This window comes from Plasmodium gallinaceum, assembly GCF_900005855.1.
Source record: "Plasmodium gallinaceum strain 8A genome assembly, contig: PGAL8A_v1_108, whole genome shotgun sequence".
NCBI lineage: Eukaryota > Apicomplexa > Aconoidasida > Haemosporida > Plasmodiidae > Plasmodium > Plasmodium gallinaceum.
Genome location: NW_021628228.1, coordinates 1050179 through 1070406, shown reverse-complemented (window position 1 = coordinate 1070406; position 20228 = coordinate 1050179). Strand labels below are relative to the sequence as shown.

General features: G+C 16.4%; 6 protein-coding genes across 6 annotated transcripts in view; 3 read left to right on the top strand and 3 right to left on the bottom strand.

Annotated features, from left to right (window-relative positions):
• Nucleotides 1–3: 3 nt before the first annotated feature.
• On the top strand, nucleotides 4–3174 carry PGAL8A_00404600 (conserved Plasmodium protein, unknown function; the record flags this gene model as incomplete). The annotated part of the gene is made up of 1 exon (XM_028670407.1): nucleotides 4–3174. One exon carries the CDS (start codon nucleotides 4–6, stop codon nucleotides 3172–3174), a length of 3171 nt encoding a protein of 1056 aa, XP_028527163.1.
• Nucleotides 3175–4005: 831 nt separating this feature from the next.
• On the bottom strand, nucleotides 4006–5904 carry PGAL8A_00404500 (conserved Plasmodium protein, unknown function; the record flags this gene model as incomplete). Its single annotated transcript, XM_028670406.1, has 1 exon — nucleotides 4006–5904. The coding sequence occupies one exon, from the start codon at nucleotides 5902–5904 to the stop codon at nucleotides 4006–4008; it is 1899 nt and encodes a 632-aa protein (XP_028527162.1).
• A 1553-nt stretch (nucleotides 5905–7457) lies between these two features.
• PGAL8A_00404400 (conserved protein, unknown function) lies at nucleotides 7458–8018 on the bottom strand (the record flags this gene model as incomplete). The annotated part of the gene is made up of 2 exons (XM_028670405.1): nucleotides 7458–7631; nucleotides 7728–8018. The coding sequence occupies 2 exons, from the start codon at nucleotides 8016–8018 to the stop codon at nucleotides 7458–7460; spliced, it is 465 nt and encodes a 154-aa protein (XP_028527161.1).
• A 1146-nt stretch (nucleotides 8019–9164) lies between these two features.
• On the top strand, nucleotides 9165–16475 carry PGAL8A_00404300 (conserved Plasmodium protein, unknown function; the record flags this gene model as incomplete). Its single annotated transcript, XM_028670404.1, has 12 exons — nucleotides 9165–10250; nucleotides 10572–13736; nucleotides 13895–14274; nucleotides 14364–14522; nucleotides 14607–14669; nucleotides 14762–14939; nucleotides 15098–15142; nucleotides 15246–15365; nucleotides 15468–15590; nucleotides 15768–15816; nucleotides 15928–16043; nucleotides 16125–16475. 12 exons carry the CDS (start codon nucleotides 9165–9167, stop codon nucleotides 16473–16475), a joined length of 5835 nt encoding a protein of 1944 aa, XP_028527160.1.
• A 521-nt stretch (nucleotides 16476–16996) lies between these two features.
• Nucleotides 16997–18853, top strand: PGAL8A_00404200 (conserved Plasmodium protein, unknown function; the record flags this gene model as incomplete). Its single annotated transcript, XM_028670403.1, has 5 exons — nucleotides 16997–17080; nucleotides 17162–17247; nucleotides 17356–18093; nucleotides 18313–18640; nucleotides 18764–18853. 5 exons carry the CDS (start codon nucleotides 16997–16999, stop codon nucleotides 18851–18853), a joined length of 1326 nt encoding a protein of 441 aa, XP_028527159.1.
• Nucleotides 18838–20228, bottom strand: part of PK7 (protein kinase 7, putative) — a gene marked incomplete at both ends in the record, with an annotated part of 2728 nt that continues 1337 nt past the window's right edge. The window contains 3 exons of the mRNA XM_028670402.1: nucleotides 18838–18930; nucleotides 19029–19358; nucleotides 19537–20045. Coding sequence (XP_028527158.1) covers nucleotides 18838–18930; nucleotides 19029–19358; nucleotides 19537–20045 — 932 coding nt within the window. The remainder of the gene's footprint in view (nucleotides 18931–19028; nucleotides 19359–19536; nucleotides 20046–20228) is intronic.

Below are 20228 nucleotides of genomic sequence, written 5' to 3'. Positions count from 1 at the left end.
AAAATGAGTGAAGATAGAGAAAAATTAAATTTTGAGAGAGAGAAAAAAATAAGTAGCTTATCAAAAATATACCATAGAAAATTAGAAACATTACTTATTTATATAAATATTCCTAAAAAAAAGAAAAATAAACTTTATTTTGATGATTTTTTTAATATAGAGGAAATATGTTCCTATATAAATACAATAAATAATGATGAAGAAAAGCATGAAAAGGACTACTTAGATGATAACAAAAATAGAAAGAGTAACGATAATTGTAATGAAAATATTAAGATAAACGGAGTTATTAAACCTTGTGAAGATAGTTATACTAGTAGAAATATTAATATAAACACAGAAAATGAAATAAAGACAGATAAAAATATCTTTATAAAAAATTTGTTAATATTTTTAAATAATTTAATTATTTTATATTTTTCAAAGAGTGATTTAATAGATGTTTGTATAAATAGAAGGAGTTATAATAAATGTGGTTTTTATGCTTGTGATAATACTTTTCTTAATAATATAAATAAAAGTAAATATAAAATTGATGCAAAAAATAAGAATATATATTTAAGAGAATACTATGATTTATTTTGCTCTACTAATTGTATGAATTTTAATTTACACTTATTAAAAGAAATAATAAATAAAACAAAAAATTCTACAGAAAATTTAGATTGTAAAAAAAAATGTCAGCTTATTCACATAATGTTTTTAACATTTTTTCCTTTTTTTAAATTTTACGATATAAAATTTTTATTTAATAATATTGATAAAGTAAATATTCAAAATAACAAAATATATATTCAAAACGAAGAATTACAAAAAAATAAATTAATTATGTTAAAAATAGAAAATAAAACAGATAAAGAAGATAATCGTCTAAAATCAGATGTGCTCAAAAAATCATCTGTAGGTCATATTTCATTTGTAGTAAGAGAAAATATTGACAGTATTGAAGATGAAAACAACAATAACATAAAAGAAATTATACAAGATAATAAAAATAGTTTAAAAGAAATTACACAAGATAATAAAAATAGTTTAAAAGAAATTATACAAGAAGATAATATTACGGAAAATTTTGAAAATGATGAAATAAAAAAATATGATAAATCAATTGAAGAGATAAAGGAAGATGATAAAATGCTATTAATGGATAAAAAAAATAAAATAAAAATAATTAATGAAAAAAAATCTAAAAAAGTCAGTTTCAATGAAGATATCAAATTTTTCAAATATTATAAAGATGAATGCATTGGTGAATATTATGTCGATGAAATATCTATTAACAAAAAGAATAGCAAAAAGGAGGTTGAAAAAAATGAAAAATTTAGTAATTTTAATATAAAAGAATTAGAAGAAACTTCTAACATTTTAAGTGAAACCTTTTTTAAATCTAAAGAAGGTATATATAATTTTGAAAATCAGTCTTGTAATAAGTTAACAGAAGTTGATGATTCTTTGTATAAATTTAAAAGTAGCTCTGATATAGAAAACGAAAGGAAAAATGAATATTTTAATAAAAAATTAATTGAAGTTTTGGATAATAAAAATAATTCATATATAAATAAAAATTCAATTGACAAAAAGGATAATGTAATAAATAAAAATATTAATGATTGTATAACCGATAAAATTCATCAAATAGAAAATGAAAATACAAATGAAGATTTAACTGAAAATATAAATGAGGAAAATTATGGAGAAAAAAAAATTTTTTTAAATAAAACAGAAAATACTGAAACAAATATGAAAAAGGAAGATTCACATAATGATATGAATGAAAAGCATGAAGAAGTAAAAAATTTTGTATTCCTTAAAAAAAAATATTCATTCGATGATATAATGAAATCATCAATTTTTGATACAACAAAAGTTATAGGCTTTGATTATGAAAAGCAAGATTTAATAAATTGTGCATCAGTAAAAATGAATGAAATTAATTTAAAATACTCTAAAGAGAGGAATGAAAAAAAAATTATATTATTAAATTCAACAAATGAAAATAAAAATAATGATAAAATACTTTCACATAATTCATATACTTATAATGAAAATTGTAAAAGCATTTTTAAAAGTGAAATTGATAACCAAAATTTAAAGGATGATCAAAATCATAATAAAATTTTTCTAGAAAATTCAAAAATGTATGAATATTTTAATGAAAATAAAAAAGATTATGATGAGAAAATCATTGAATATAATGAACAAGATGAATTTAATAAAAAGAAAGATAATGAAATTAATGAAAAAAATTATCATGATGTAAATGAAAAAGTTTATGATGAAGTAGAAGAGAAAGGCAGTGATAAAATGAATGGTCAAAAAAGCTATGAAATGAACGAAAAAAACATTAATGAAATTAAGGAAAAAAATATGAATGAAATTAAGGAAAAAAATACGAATGAAATTAAGGAAAAAAATATGAATGAAATTAAGGAAAAAAATATGAATGAAACGAACAAGCAAAATAAAAATGAAACGAACAATCAAAATAAAGATGAAACGAACGAACAAAATGAAGATAAAGTGAATGAAACCGATGAAGATTTTGATGAAATAAATCTGCAGGATTTATTATTGGAAAAAAAAAAAAAAATTAGAGGAGAATATATGAAGAATTTTAAAAAAGATATTGCAGTAAACTTTGATTCTTGTTCAGATAATGATAATGATGATGAAAAAAAAAAGTTGAAAATAAATTATAGTAAATATTTATATACCACAAATAAAGATAATGTTTATGAAGACCTATCTCTATATGTGGTTTTATGGGATATATTTACCAATAATATTTCAAAGTATACTGTTCACTTTTTTACAAAAAATGAATTTATTATTCCTAAATCAATAAATGAAGTGGAAAAAGAAAGAAAAAATGAATTTTTATACAACATTTCTCAATATATTCCTGCATATATCAATTCTATTTCGTCCATTATTTTAAATATTTGCAGAACCTTTTTATTTCATAGACCACTTTTACCTTTTAAAAAAATAATTTATAAATCAATCATTTGCATTATTGCAATTGCAGTTAAAAGACATAAATTAGAATTAATTCCTACATGTGAATTAAATAATATAAAAAAAGCAGAAGATTATTTAACTTCCAAAAATAAAATTGAACAGGAAGAATTAAACGACTTATCTATGCTTTTTTTTCAAAATAATTTCTATTAAAAAAGAAAAAAAACTTAATAATATTATATATAGAAATGCATATTTGCATTCTTATTTATGTTTGATTATAAAATTTAAATTTTAAGTTTTTTTTTTAAATAGTTTTATATAAACCACAGTAAAATTGTGTTTGCCTACATTAATAGAATACATTTTTTTTTTTTTTAATAATTCTTTAAGAAAAAATAGATTCTTATATGAATTTATACATAATTTTTTTTTTATCTTTTAATCTCTCATTTTTTTTTGAAATTATATTTATGTCTTTATTTTAAATTTAGAAGAAAAACATATATATATATATATATATATATATAAAGTTATATGATTATATTTTTAATAGTTTTATTCCATAAAGAATTCTTTTAATGAATCAATAAAAAATTGATACATAAATTAAGTATTTAACTACTTTATTTTTAACAGTATTGTTTTTATGTCTTTTTAGTAATTTCATTAAAGCATTTCATTTAATAAAATATGTTTTCATAATTTTACATTTTAAAATTTATATATTATTCTTTTTATATTAACTGAATTTTTTTTTTTTTTTTTTTGCATACAATTTAAAACAATTTTTTATAATAAATATCTTTTATTAAATATGTTTATTGTCAAAGGATAAGATAATTTGTTTAATAAAATAAATTTAAAAAAAAAAAAAAATGATTACATATTAATTAAATATTAATAGATTAATTAAATCTAAAGAAATTTAAGTGAAAGTAAATGAACATAAATCACCATGGGATAATTTAGAGCTAAATTATGAAAATGAAATAATTATAAATTGAAATATTATTTTAAGAAAAAAAATAAAAATTATTTTATTTATATACATTTTTTTTTTTGTACACCAATAAAATGCATCCAATAGTTTACTATAAATAATAAAAGAAGTTTATTTATAGGAATAACACTATGATATATTTTTCCTTCAATTAATAGAACAAAAGAAACAAAATTATTAAGTAGATAATCAAATGAGTAATTTTTTTCCAGTTCATTATTATTTTTATTTTCGTCAGCTGTTAATTTTTTTAAAGTAGATAAATTATTTTTATCTTCTAATATTATCGAATTACATTTTTCATTATTTCCATTATTTTTCAGATAAAAATCATTAAATAATAAGAAATCATCATTTTTATTTTTGATAAAATTGGATAAATTTTTTATTTTTTTATAGGGCAAATTATATTCAAATAAATTAACAAATTTCTGTACAGGCAATATATCATCATTCCAATTTTCAAAAAAGATGCTGACCTTTTCAGAAATTTTGAGTCCTTCAGAATATTTTTTAAAAATGTTTTTATTATTAATTAATTCATGAGGTATAGGGCAATGAACATCTTCATAACTACTTTTATTTAAATAAAAATTATTTGATATTTTATTTTTTTGACATTCAATAGTATCTATATAATTCCACATTCTTACATCTGCACAATTAGTCTCATCTGACTTAAGCATTAATAAAGTACTAACATAATTTATATTCTCATTTTCCCCCTTTTTTTGTGAATTACTTAATAGATTAAATAAATTAGGCTTTTCTATGTCTTTTTGTTCATCTACCTGAGTGTAGAAAGAATCCTTATTTTCTTTATAAAATACAGGTATTAAATTAAACGCAAAAATAGTATATCCATCTTTTAATTCACTTTTTGTAAAAATATGAGCCGATATAACATTAAAGGGATCATACTCAAAAAATTTTGAGTGGAAATGCATGATAATCATTTTATTTTCATATATGCAATTATCATACAATAACTTTTTATATAAAATTGGTATTCTACTTTGTTGAATTCCTTTTTCTAAATTTAATTGAGAAACAAAATTTAAATTATTCACATCAATTTTATTTTTGTTTTTTCTAAATGAATGATCAATAAATTCATCCTGATAACATTTAAGAAAATTATAAAAATTTAATTCACTGATATTTTGAAGTTTATAATTATTACCTACTGCAATTTTTGGATTTCTCTTATTCTCACAATAAATATCTCTATAATTCTTGTAAATACTATTGTACAATTTTATAAGCTCTTTGTTTGTGTATATATTATTATTTATGCTAATGTTATAGTTTTTACTTCTCCTATTTTTATTTTTTAGGTAATAACCAAAGTCAGTTATTTCAATAACATGCAATGACAAAAATTTTAACTTTTCAGTTAATTCTAAGCCTGGGCGCAATAACTTTATAAGTATCATTTCTTTATTGATAAAAAAAGATAAATGATATATTCCTTTTTCAAGCTGTGGAAAAAAACAACTTAATATATTTTTATAAATACTACAAGGTATTATATAAGATTCCTTTCCATTTATTTGGATTTCTATTCTTCCTTCTGGTATACTTTTATTTGCTAGAACCATATTTACTTTTTCTTCACAATTTTCATATATAACGGATGTGTAATTTTCAATTATCAAATAATTTTTACCGTTAAAAAAAATAGAATTTTTATTGTAGTTAAAAGAATTATCTTCCTCATCAATAATTATTTTCTTATAATTTGTAGAATAACTATTACTGTTACATAAATCTATTTTATCAGAATTAACGTATTTTAAATTATCAAATTTTTTTGAATCGTCATCTTCATTGTTATTTTTTTTAATTAATTCATCATCTAAAACTTTTAAGTTGCTATTATTTTCAAAAATTTTTTTTATCCTATTCCTTAACACATACTTAAATTCTGTGTTTTTCATAATAAAAAAAATAATAAAATAAACAAAAAAGAAAAAAAGTTATGTATCATATTACAAAAATGAATAAAAAAGAAAAAAAAACAAATTAATATAAAGGATAAGATATTTCATATAAATAAAATAAAAGGTTAACACAAAAAAAAAAAAAAAAATTAGACAAATATATATTTATATATATTTAGAGTGTTAACAAATAAATGTTTAAAAACATTCTATAAATACGAAAAAAAAAAAAAAAAGAGGTATTTAGTATTCTTAAAATGCTTTATATAAATACACAGTTTAATTTAATAATAAAGGAAAATTTTAAAAAAAATTTCAAAAATGTAAAAACATATTCAAAAAAAAATTATATTTTAGAAACATGTTTAAAAAATAAAAGGAAAAATAACTTTTTTCAAAGATTAAGAATTGAAGAGGCCTAATTTTAGTAAGAGAAAATAAACATACATACAAATAACAAAAGAATATAACATAGTAAATTTATGTAAAATAATTTGTAAACAAAAATTAAAAATGTAAATATAAGGTAAAGATATTATAAATCTTACAAACCAAAATATATTCAAAAATATATAGTGTTTAAAAAATATTTCTGCATAGATAAAATAAGCTCATTTATTAAATACAGTATATCTTAAATATAATACAAAAAAAAAAAAAAAAAAAAAAAAAAAAAACACTAAAAAAAAGAAAAACAATATATTTTGTATTTTAACAACTGTATCTACATATATAGTATAACTAAATTCATTTAATTTTTTTTTTTTTTTTAAAGCACCATATTGCAGGTATAAAAAGTTACATTTATAACTTATTTCATTGTATCTCTAAATTTGCATATTAAAAAATATTTTCTCTTTTAATTTATTAAAATAAGTAATAAAATAATGAAAAGATAAAAATAAAAAAAAGATGTTTAAAAATGTTAATTTTATTAAGTATAACTATTGTATTTTTTTTTTTTTTTTTTACACCTTTCAAAAAAAAAAAAAAAAACTATATAAAAAAAGATAAATTTTTGTATTTATATTTAATGAATAATATATACAGATATACTTACTAAATTATATTTATATGCAAAATGTATATGTAATATATAAAGAAATTAATTTTTAAAAAAAAGATAAGTGATATAGTGAAATAAATTAATAAAGATCCATTATGTATATATATGAAAATGAGTATTTTTAATATAAAAAAATGTATTCTTTTAATTAATCTTTTAAAAAATAGTGAAATTTCTTATAAAAAAAAACAAGACTTTACAGTAATACTGAATTATAGGATTTACAACTTTTATTTTACATTTATAAACTTAAAAATATTTATTTTTATTAAGACAACGTTTCCTTCAATATTAAATTCAGTTTCTATTATTATAAATAAAAATAATATATATATATATATATATATATAACCCTTCTTTAAATTTACTATTTATGTGCTATATTTGAAAATCATAAAAGTCTTAAAAAAAAAACATAATAATATAATTATAATAAATTTAACAAAAAATTAATTTTTTTTTTTTTTTTTTTTTATATGTTATTTTATTTCATTTCTTCTTTTAATGTTTTGTGTAATCTATCAGATATTTCTGGTAACATAGGTTCATGTTTATCAAAACATTTTACTACACAACACTCCATTTCTTTTTCTATAGTAGGTCCGTCTATGCTTGCATTACTTTTAGCATAATTAGGAGAATACTTATAAAAGCATGACTAAAAAGAAAAAAAAAAAAAAAAAAAAAAAAACGTACATAAATATATGTATATATATTAAATATTTATATATATTTATATATTTATTTTCCTTACTTGCTGACATGATTGTAAATTATTTTGTAAATTTTGCATTTCATTCTGAACAACCTGAACAAAATGCTCTGTTCCCTTTTGACAGTTATTAACACATTTCCCAATTGATTCAAAGTCAGTATTATATGTATCAAAACAATTAACACAACAAACAAAAGATTTTTTTTGAAATGGTAAACTTTCTGTACTTATAGTATTTAATATATGATCTATTTTTGACTGAAATTCATTTGTTCTTTTCGTTAAATTAGTGATCATATGGTTTGTAGATGGGCTACTTAAAAATGACATTTTTTTTTACTTATTAATTTATTATTTTGCTAAATTTTGTCCTTTATTTTTAATTTCTATAATATTTTAATTCACTTTTTTCTTTTCTTTTTTTAAGTTTTATATAATTTATAAGAAAATCAAAGAAAAAAACCACGTTTAGCTAAATAGATATTAAAAAAAAAAAAAATGGTTTATAAAATATTCTGAATAAAATAAAAATGCATAGTGATATATAATAGAAAAAAAATATATATATATATATTAAAAAAAAATGAATAAAAAAAAAAAAAAAATTTGCTATTTATAAGGAGAAAATAATAATTTTATTAAAAATTATATATAACAAAATTATAAAATTAATAAAAAAAATTATTATTATTATTATAATTTTAAAAAAATAAAAAAGCTTTAAAATTTAGTATTAAACGCTAGAAACATAACAAATTGTCGTTTTTATAACAAAGTTATTAACAAAAATTAAAAATAAAATAAACAAAATATAAAAATATCGTAAATAATTAATAAATAACCTTTATACTTAAATCGATGTAGTAAAATAAAAAAAAAAAAAAAAAAAAAATTAAAGCTTTAAATTTTTTTAAAAGTATTTTTAAAAAGTTATTACTTTTTACAATATTTATCTTTAAATGTTATTTATAAAAAGGAAAAAAAAAAAAAAAAAAAAAAAAAAAAAAAAAAACGACAAATAATTGTTTTTGAGCTACAAATAAAATAGATAAACCTAAATAAATATATCTATTATTTTTTCAAACAATTTACATTAATATTTTTCAATGTAAAAATGAATAATTTTTTTAAATTATTATAACATAAAAGATTTAAAAATCAATTTAAACTTTTAAAGAGATAAAAATGATATTTAATAATGTCTTTTTTTTTTTTTTTTTTTTAATATAAACTCCTATTAAAAAATATATAAGACACAAATAAAAAAAAATTTTTTTTTTTTTTTAAATATATATATATATAAATTTAGTCTACATTTTCTTTTCATTTAGTAAAACTTAGAATTATAGTTTTACTCAAATTTATTAAATTAATTATTTAATAATTCAATTATTTACCTTTTTTTTTTTTTTTTTTTTTTTTTTTTAATAGTTTTGATCAATTGATTATAAAAGTTTATTTTTATTTTAAACAACCATGCAATATAATTTGGAAGGTCGTTTTCAATTCATAAGCAACAATGTTTTTTGTTTTTTAATCGATAATTACATATGTTTTCTAGATTTAATAAAAAATGAGAAAAAATATTTGTGTATCATTTCTAACGACAACTTTAAAGAAGTTCTTTGTGAATCCAATAATTCAGAAAATTTAAAAAAAGAAATAAAAATAAAGTTAATAAATACTTTAGATGAAAAAGTAAATCATACATTTCATATAAAGAATTTTTTTTGTAATAAACAAAATCATTCGTTAGTATTAGTGATAAATAAGAATTTTATTAATATACTATATTTTATTACTTTTGATACTGATGACTTAAATACTTTTGATATAAATTTCACAAAAGAAATAAAATCATCCATAAAAGATATAATATTAACAAATGATAATATTTTTGTTTTATTAAAAAGAGAAAAAAATGAAAAAGATAAGAGAATTACTAACGAGATCAAATTAAATAGCAAAGAAGATAATTTAATAAATAACAATGAAAATGAGGAAAAAGAAAGTACAGGAAATTATAGTAACACAAATAATTATATGAATGTTAATATTTTTAATAATTCAAATTTAAAATATAATAACAAAGAATATTTTGTTTATATATTTGAATTATTAAATAAAAAGGAAGTATCTTTAAAAAAAGTTTTCATTCCAAATGCATCTATTAATTTAAAAAAAATAGCATTGTGTCCTTATGATGAAAGCAAAATTATTTTTTTGTCAAAAAAAAGTATTGTATATAGTATTCTGAATAAAAATTCTGTTAATTTAAAAAATGTAAATGCTTCAAAAGAATTGATTTTTAATAATTCAATTATCACAACAATATGGATAGATTTCTATATATTTATTATATGTTTTGAGAACAATAAATTGCTTTTTTTAAATTTTTCAAATAATTCTAGACACTTTCTATGTTTTAAATGTTTTAATAATTACTCCAAAATAACTTCCTTATTTTATAAACAAAATTACTTATTTATCTCATTTAAAACAAGAGAAATTATATGTTTTAAAATAAATTATGACTTAATTCCCCTTCATATTTTTAAAAAAGTAACACATTAACATAAATATTCAACATAAAAGATAACAAATTAGATTATTCTTTTAATAAGAAAAATATATATGAAACAAGTGTATTTAAAAAAAAAAAAAAAAAAAAAAAAAAAAGTGTAATTTATATTTTTAAAAAATAGTTAGAATATGTAAAAGTAATTTCATGTATATAAAAAAAATTTAAGTCAAAAAGTTAAAACTTTTTTATATATGTTAAAAAAGAAAATATTTACATAAAATGATCAAAAGTAATTAGATTAATGTAAAACTTCTTTTTCTTTTTTTTAAAAATTACAAATATAATATTTTACTTTGTAGGTTAATTCTATTGAAGGAAATTATATAAATGTTAAATGCTTATTTAAAAAAAATAAAATTAAAAAGAAAAATATAAATAACTTAAAATGCTCTATTCATAATAATAATTTAATACACAATAAAAATGATGGAGAACTAGATTTAGTAACATTAGATATAAATACAAATAATAGTAAAAACAAACTCAAAGAATTTAAAAATAAGGATATTAATACTAGAGGTAAAAATTATAAGAATGATATTTCTAACACATATAAAAATACTTTTAACAATATCCTAAATGAAATAAACGAATTAGAAAATAAATTAAATTCAAAAAATTGCAATTTATTAAAAACAGCAGAAGATAAAAAAACAAATAATTTTAAAAGAACAATGAGTAGTAACACTCTGAGAGTATATAATGCTTACTTTAATTCAGATTTATTAGCAGAATGTAATTATGATAGCAATAATAATAAAAGTATCTTTGATTTTAATAGGTTAAAAAAAAAAAAAAAAAAAAAATTTTCAAATTTTAATTACGATGAAGAAAAGGTAATTGATTTGCTTGATGTTATTTCAATAATCAATTTACAGAAATATTTAGTAAATGAAATTAATAGTTTTTATATTTTTTTAAATTATTTATTTATTTTATTAGATAGTGGTTTATTATATTATACTAAAAATTTCGATGAAAACAATTTTAATTTACAACAATCGTCTAACTTTTATTTTTGTTCATATTATTCATTAAGTAAAATTATTGATATAAAAATAAAAAATTCTGACATATATACTTTAGATAATCTATATATATTAAAAAATTACTCTTTAAAAAATAATGAATTAAATATTATATGTACAAATAAGAAAATTAAATCATTTAATTGTTTTTCAATTTTAGAAGGAAATATTTGCATATTTTTATCCTTAATTGATGGTTCATTTTATTTTATTAATATGAGCAATCATAAAATTTTGTTATATAATAAACTAGAAAATTTTTTTAAGAAAAAGGCCCTTTTAAATAAACACATTGAATTTAGTTTCTTTAATAAATTAAATGAATATATTCATAATGGATATTTTAAAATAGGAAATTACTTTATTTATTTTTTTTTGATTTATTCTTTGCCACACGAAAAGCTATTTATTTACTTTATTTATAAAATTAATATAAAAAAATTCTTTAGAAATATAGAAGAGGGTTTAAGTATTAAAAAAAAAGATAAACTAACTTATTTTCTACCGAGTTTTTCTATATATAAAAATGATCAACATGATTATTTTTGTTTTCTAGTAGCAGATGAAAGTTTAAGAAACTTTTATTTTTTTTTTATAGAATTAACAGATAAAGAAGATTTAAATAAAACAAATAAAATAAATATTTTTTTTTGTCCTATTAGACGAAAAAATATTGTTTATGGAAAGATAATAGGAAATTATTTAATTATAATTGATTATTTTTTTAACATATTTTTTTTTTATATAAAATATATTTTTTCTGATTATACAAATAATACTAAAGATAATAATTTTATTCTAATTGAAAATAAAGAAAATTTTGTATACAGAATAAAAAACAAAAGTGGATATCATAAGGAAAGTATTCGTGTGATTAAAAACGATATAGAAAATACAATTGAAAATTTTTTTTTAAAAAGAAGAAAAAAGAAGAAAAGAAATAACAACCTTTTAGAAAATAAAAAAAAGATAGAAATAAGTATATACACTTTAGAATTAGAGGAGATATCATTTCATTTAAATATAAATAATGAAAAATTACAATTTATTAATGAAAGAATAGTAGAAAAAAATTTATGTTATATAGACATCATTACTAAAGGAAATGTTTTAATAACTTTTTCTTTTAATTGCTTTTCTCATCCTTTTGAAATAATGTCACAAATTAATATGAGTTTTCAACCCTACTTAGAAAAAATAAATTCCTTTTATCAAATAAAAATAAAAAATAAAAACTATTACTTATTTTTAAATAAAAAAAAAAAGTATCTTCATTTAAAAGAAAATGTATTTGTTAGAGATATAAATAAAGTAGAAGATGAAAATGAAAAAAAAAATGAGAACAGTAGAATTATTTTAAATGATAATTTTATAACTACATACTTTAATAATGTTTTTACAAAAAATTATGATGAAAAAATATTTTTTTCTTTAAATGAATTAAATGAATCATTTATCTGTTCTAATGATATAAATTTTTGTCTAAAAAATTTCAATATAAATTTTTTTAAAATTAATGCCACTTTATGTAGAAAAGAAATGCATAATAAGAAAAAAAAATTTTTTTTTGATATAATATCACCAGAAAGTAACAAAGAAAAAATTAAAAAAGAAAAATTAGAAAATAAAATTTCATCAAATACAACCAATTTTTTTTTTGATAGTGAATCTATTATATTTACATTTCTCAATGAAAATAATTATGATTTTTCCTTTTCATCTTGTTTAAAAAATTATAAAAATAAATTCTATTTGTATGAATTAAACAAGAAAGAAAGAGAAGAAAAAGAACAAGTTAATCATTTAAGAAATCAACTAAAGGAATTAATTAATGAAAATAACAAAAATACCTGTGTAAAATTAGAAAGAAGCATATTTTTTTTTGATAAAAAGCATATTAACGAGTCAGAAATACTTATCAACGAATTTGAAAAAATCAAAAGAACGTTTGAAAAACAAAAAAAAGAAAAAGAAAAAATTATAAAAAAATTAGAATATAAATGTAATATATTAAATGAAATAGATATCCTGTATGGTTTTAACAAAAAAACATATATTGCAAATGTATATAAAAAAAAAAATCCTGATAGTTGTTTTATATATAAAAATAAAATAAAATTTTTAAGATTTCTTCAAATAAAAGAGCAACATTTTTTACAAAATGTTGAAAAAAATAATGTCTTATTTTTCTTGAAAACACAAAAAGATTATATTGATCGATATTTAGAAGATTTTTCTTCTATCTTTTTTATACATTATTATCCATGTACTAATATTAATTTGAATTTTTTATATTCAAATTTATTTAATCCAAATATATCAGATAACGATATAGACAATGTTCAATGGAATTATTTATTATATTATCCTTATGAATTATTTACAAATTCTAGAAAAAGGATTCAATGTTATGTTTTGCAAATATTAATGAATCAAGTAAATATTTTATTTATATTTTTACTTCAAAGATACACTTTATATTGTAATTACAGTTATTTTTTATGGTTTTATATATATATATTTTATACCCATTTTAAATATTTTATAATAATGACATTTTAATGAATTTTTCTTTTTTTTAATATATCTAACAGCAAAGAAAAAAATTTCATACAAATTTTTTAAATTTAAAAGAAGAAAAAAAAAATTACTTAAAAGAAATAAATTTTTTATCAAATAAACTTAAATTGTGTCTAGAAGAAATAGAAAAATATATGACAAAATCTTTTTCTCATATGATTGATATAAATTTATTTAAAAAAGATTATATAGAAAAAGAAAAAAATGAAGTTGTAAATACTTCGAATATATATGATGAAGAAATTTTTTTAAAAATACAATTGAATAAATTGAAAATTGAAAATGAAAATAAATATAATTCAATATTAGACGAAAATGAAGATAATAATTTATATGGAAAAAAATATAATGAATTTTTTAACTTAAATAAAGAAATAAACAAAACTACCGAAAAGTTATATATATATATATATTATTATATTTTATTATTCTAACGATTTTTCATAATTATTATTATTATTATTTCTTTTTTTACTTTTTTAGAGATATTATAAAAAATAACAAAAATAATGAAAAGAATGAAAAGAATGAAAATGATCAAAAAGATCAAAATTGTGAAAATATAGACTCGGAAAATTTAGATATATATCAAAAAAAAAAAAATGATATTAGGAATAAAATTATAGATATAAAAAATTACATGTTAATTTATTTATTTTATTAATGTTTTATTAATATTTTATTAATATTTTATTTTATTTCTTATTTTTAATTTTTTTATTTTAGTTATCAAATAAATGAACAATGTGAGGAATTTAACAAAAAATTAAAATTATTACAAAAAAAAAAGTAACAAAAATATTAATAAGTTTAATTGAAAAGAGTCTTGTTGTCTAATTAATTATTTTATTTTATTTTATTTTATTTTTTTTTTTTTATAGATACAACATACATAAACTAATAATGTTACACGAATTTTATTGTATTTCAATATATGCCATTTTAAAAAATGAAGAAAATAAATTTAAAATATTAGAAAATGCAGAAAAGAAACAAAAAAAAGTTGAAATTCTTTTAAGAGATCTTTGCAATTTAATAAATAATATGAATTTAATAGAAGTAAAAATAAATATGAATTATCACATTTGCATATAAAAATAAAAAAAAAAAAAAAAAAAATATAAATAATAAAGAAATATAAGTCTACATATAATTTATTTAACAAAATAGAATTTTAATATAGACATTTAAAAAAAAATTGTTTTTATTTTTTTTAGATTGATAATGAATTACTACAGGAAAAGAAAAAACTTATAACAGAAGTAAAAAAAAAAAAAAAAATAAAAAATATATCTATTAATAACATGTATATATATATATATATATATATGTATTTTATTTATATTGTTTTTCTTTGTTTTATAGAAGTATAACAACACTTTAAAATTACAAGACTTGTTAATAGATAAAAAAAAAAATTTTGAAAAGAAATTCATTCATGAATGTATGAATTTTGATGTTTTAGTAGAACAAAAATATGAAAATGTAAAAAAAAAAAAAAAAAAAAAAAAAAATTAAAAAATTAAAAAAATTAAAAAAATATTACAACTGTATATATATATATGAATATATATTTTTTTTCATCAGGTTATAGGATATGATTTTGATTCAAAAAAAAATATTTTTTTAAAAAAGAAGATAATTCAAAAACACATTTTGGATTTTAATCAAATAATGATTGAAAATTTTGAGTTACAACAAAATATTACTGTAATTAAAATAGACATTTTTATAAATACATAATTATCTTACTCTATATATACATATATATTCCTTTTTTTTTTTTTTTTTTTTTTTTTTTAAAAAAAAAAAGGAGATATTTATAAAAATAAAATTAAAAATAATTATTTAAATTTTTTATTAATGGATATAGATGAAAGTATTAAGGATGTCAAATATTTAAAACAAAATTGCGAATTTTTATCTTCTGATATAAGTAAGAAATAAATAAACTTAATTATTTATATATATATATGTATATATATATGTATATAATATTATTGAAAATAATATATAAAAAACAAAATTTAATTATACATTTTGTCAGATAATATAATGAATTCTTTAGAAAAAAAAAAAAATGATAGAGAAAGTATTTTCAAAATATCAGAACATAAATTAAGAGAGCAAATAAATAATATGGATACAAAAATTTCAGCAACTGTAATTTCAAAAAATTAAAAATATTTTTTCAAATTCCAATTTTTTATTATTTTATTTTATTTTCTTTTTTTTTCCTTAAAGAAAACTGAAAATATCATTTTAAAAGAAAATATGCAAAGTTTAATAAAAGAAATAAATGAAATAGGCTTAAAAAAAGGTAACTCAAACTTTTTATTAAAACCTGATTACATAGAATTTCTAAAGGAAGACGATGAAAAAGTAGAATATAAAGAAGTAGAAAGAGAATTAGAAAATATTGAAATGTGTGAAGATAAAATAATAGAGAATAAAAGGAATGAAAAAGATAAAGAATCAGAAGAAAATAAAAATAAATTAAATGATAAAGTTAATGAAGAAAAAAAAAAAATAAAAATCTTATCTACAAAAGATATTTATAATAAAAGTGTTTTTCTAAAAAAAAAGTATAAATAGAATTATAGTGTCACTTTTTATTTTTTTATTTTTTTTAATTTATAAAAATAAAAATCTTCATATATATTATATTTTCATTTTTCTTTCCAATAATCTTTATTTTTTTTTTTTTTTTTTTTTGCATCTGCATTTTTTTTTTAATTTTACATTAAAGTATATTGATTTTTAATTTTTTTTTTTTTTTTTTTTTTTTTTTTTTTTTTTTTTTTTTTTAAATTTTTTTTTTTTTTAATTTTTTTTTTTTTTTTTTTTTTTTTTGTTATATTAAGAAAAAAAAAAAAAAATGATTTTAATTAAAAAATACATCTAGAATCCGTATAATAGAATATATAAACTTATAATTAAATACATAATTAAAAAATATTATATATTAGACATTTTTCGTGAATTTTATTCAAAAACCATAAAAAAAAAAATATTAATTTTTTTTTTATGTAATTTTGTTTTTTACAATTTTCTAAATTCGTATCTACATTTGAATTTTTTTTTTATGATTGTTTTTTTTTTTTTTTTTTTCTATAATGAAAGAAAATATTGATTTTTTATTGAAATCTGAAGAAGAAAAAGAACAAGGAAACATTTTATTTAAAAATGGAGATTATGAGGTAAAAATATATGCATCTAAATATGTTTTAATTAGAAATAATAATTTATATATATGTGTATTTTTTTTTAAACATTTTTAGTTAGCAATTTTTCATTATACTAGAAGTATCAATTATGCACCACATAGCTCTATTTTATATACTAATAGATCACTGGCATATTTTAAGTATTAAAAAAAAAAATAAAATAAAATAAAATAAAAACATAAAAAAGAGAAAAAAAAAAAAAAAAGTAGAATAAAAAAAAATTGTATATTTTTTTATTTTTTTCAAAGAATTGGAAATTTTGATAAGAGTTTAGAAGATGCTTTGAAAGCACAAAAACTAGATGAAGATAATTTAAAAAGTTATTACAGAATATGTGAAGTTTATAAAGCTTTAAATGATGAAGAAAATTATAAAAAATATTTAGAATTATATAATAATAAAAGAAATAATAAGAATAGTAAAGAATACATTGAAGATCCCAGATTTAAAGAGGAAAATAAAAAATTTTCTAAAAAGGAAAATTTGAAAAACAAAATTAGTAATAAATTAGAAATAAAAAAAAATGAAATTAAAAAAAGCAATGAGCTAATAGATTTTGGTGAAAAAAATGAAGATAAATTTTTATTTTTTAACATTTCAAAAAATAAAGAGATAGAAAAAAATATAAAATTTGAGAAAGAACAATATAAAAATAATTTTTTAATTGAAGAAGTGTATGACTTTAAAAAAAAAGAAGACAAAAAAATAGTAGATAATAACAAAAAGAAATATGATATTTCAGACAAATATATATTAGATACCAGTTCTATTTATGATGATATCTGTGTTTCTTTGAATACATTCCATAATTTTTTTTCAGAAATTTTCCCACTAGCTATTCATATACAAAAAGAATCAAAGATAAAAAACTCTTATGACAAATATGATATAGAATCTTTGAAAAATAAAGCTGATATCTTATTTTCACAAAAAAAATTTTATACGGCATCTGAAATATATAATGATATAATACATAATTATCAAAAGTAAGAAAAAAATAAAAATAAAATAAAATAAAAAAGATAAAATTTTACTTTTTAAAAAGATATTAAATACATTATAATATTATTTAATTAACAAAAGAATGAATAAACGTTTCATTTTTAAGAAATTCTATATTTGTTTAATATTTATAATAATTATATATATATATATATTTTCTTATTAAATACCCATTTCATTTTATTAATTTTATTTTTTTTAAGTGAAAAAAGTATATATTACTGTACCATTTTAAGTAATAGAAGTGCTTGTTTTATTGAAATGAAAAAGATAAGAAGTTCTTTATGTGATATATGCAGAACTCTAAGTATACTATTCTCTTTTTTTAAAGAACATAAAGAAAATTTAAAAAAAAAATTAATAGAATTAGAAGAAAAGAAAAAAGATATGTTTGACATAGATTTAAAAATTTATAAAGATTGTAAAGGAATATATTCTCAAGCTCACAAGTTACTAATCAAATTGTTATTTAGATATATTAAATTTTGTTATCTTCACAAAAAAAAATTTTATGTTCCTTCTTTAAATCAAGTAAGGAAAAAAACAAAAAGAAAGTAATAGACTTGAAAAAATTGACAAAAAAAAAAAAAAAAAAAAAAATTATCTCTTCAATTTTTATTATTTTCTTTTTTATATTTTTATAATTTTCTGTAGGTGGATATATTTGGAAAATTAAAAGGAAAACATTATATAAATAATGATGAGCTTGAAAAATTAAAAAATACTATTTATTCAAAACTATGATTTATTTTTCTTTTATAAATTTCTTCAGCATAATCTTCTATATATTTGTAATTTACATCATTCAACCAATTATTTTTCTATTAAAAAAAAAAAAAAAAAAAAATATATATATATATATATATATGCCAATTTTTAATAATTAAAAATTTATATTTTTTTTTCGTTAATCTCTTACTAATGCTTGTTCAGAAGTATGTCGTTCATTTGGATTTTTTTTTAAAAAACATTTCAAAAAATTAATATCTTCACTTGTTAAAAAATTATTAGAGCAATTACATTTTTTTTTCGTAATTTGAAATAAAAAATAATTCCTATCTTTATGATATTCAATTTCTGCCTTTCCTATATCATTAAATAATTGAATTAATGAATTTTTAGAATTAAAAGGTAAAACACGATAAAATAAAGCATATAAGCAAATTCCTAAACTCCATATGTCAACTTTTTCACCATCATAATAAGATTCTTTAGAAAAAAATTCAGGAGGCATAAATTCATAAGTACCCTTTAAAAAAAAAAAATTTTTCATTTTTGTTTTTCTATGTTGACTTTTTTCATTTATTTATTACATATTTTTATGCATTATTTTATTACATATTTATTTTTATGTATTATTTTATTTATTATTTTATTACATATTTATTTTTATGCATTATTTAATTTATTATTTTATTTATAATTACTTTTGTTCCTCTGATTTTTTTATCAGTCATATATTGTGATTCACCATAATCACATAATTTAATTTTCCCATTTTTACTTAATAAAATGTTAGATGGTTTAATATCTCTATGACAAATATTTTTTTTTTTATGAAGATAAAGAAAAGATTTTAAAATATTTTTAATTATACATTTTATAACAGCTAGTGGAATAAAAAATGATTCTTCTTTATCTAAAACAAAAAAAAATTCATCATATTTTAATATACTCTCGTTTTCCATATATTCATTTAAAACATAAATCTTATTATAATCTGTTATAATTTTTTCACAACTTAAACAATATTCATTATTTATATCAATTAATATCTTTAATTCTGTTTTTAAATCATCAAATTTCGATTTTAAAATAACCTCATTATTAGTATTTTTGTAAAAATCTCTTTTTTTTTCTAGCCATTTTTTATTGTATTTTTTAAGTACATATAACTTATTATCTTTTTCACATAATATTATTTTATTTAATTTTCCTTTAAAAAAAAAAAAAAAGAAAAAAAAATTTTTATAAAATTTATTTAAATATTTCTTCTTTTTACATAACCCTTCATATACACTTTTATTATTAAGATTTTAATTTAAAAAAAAAAATTGTACATATATGTATTTGTAGAATAATATTTTTTTTTTTTTTTTTTTTTTTTTTTTTTATAATT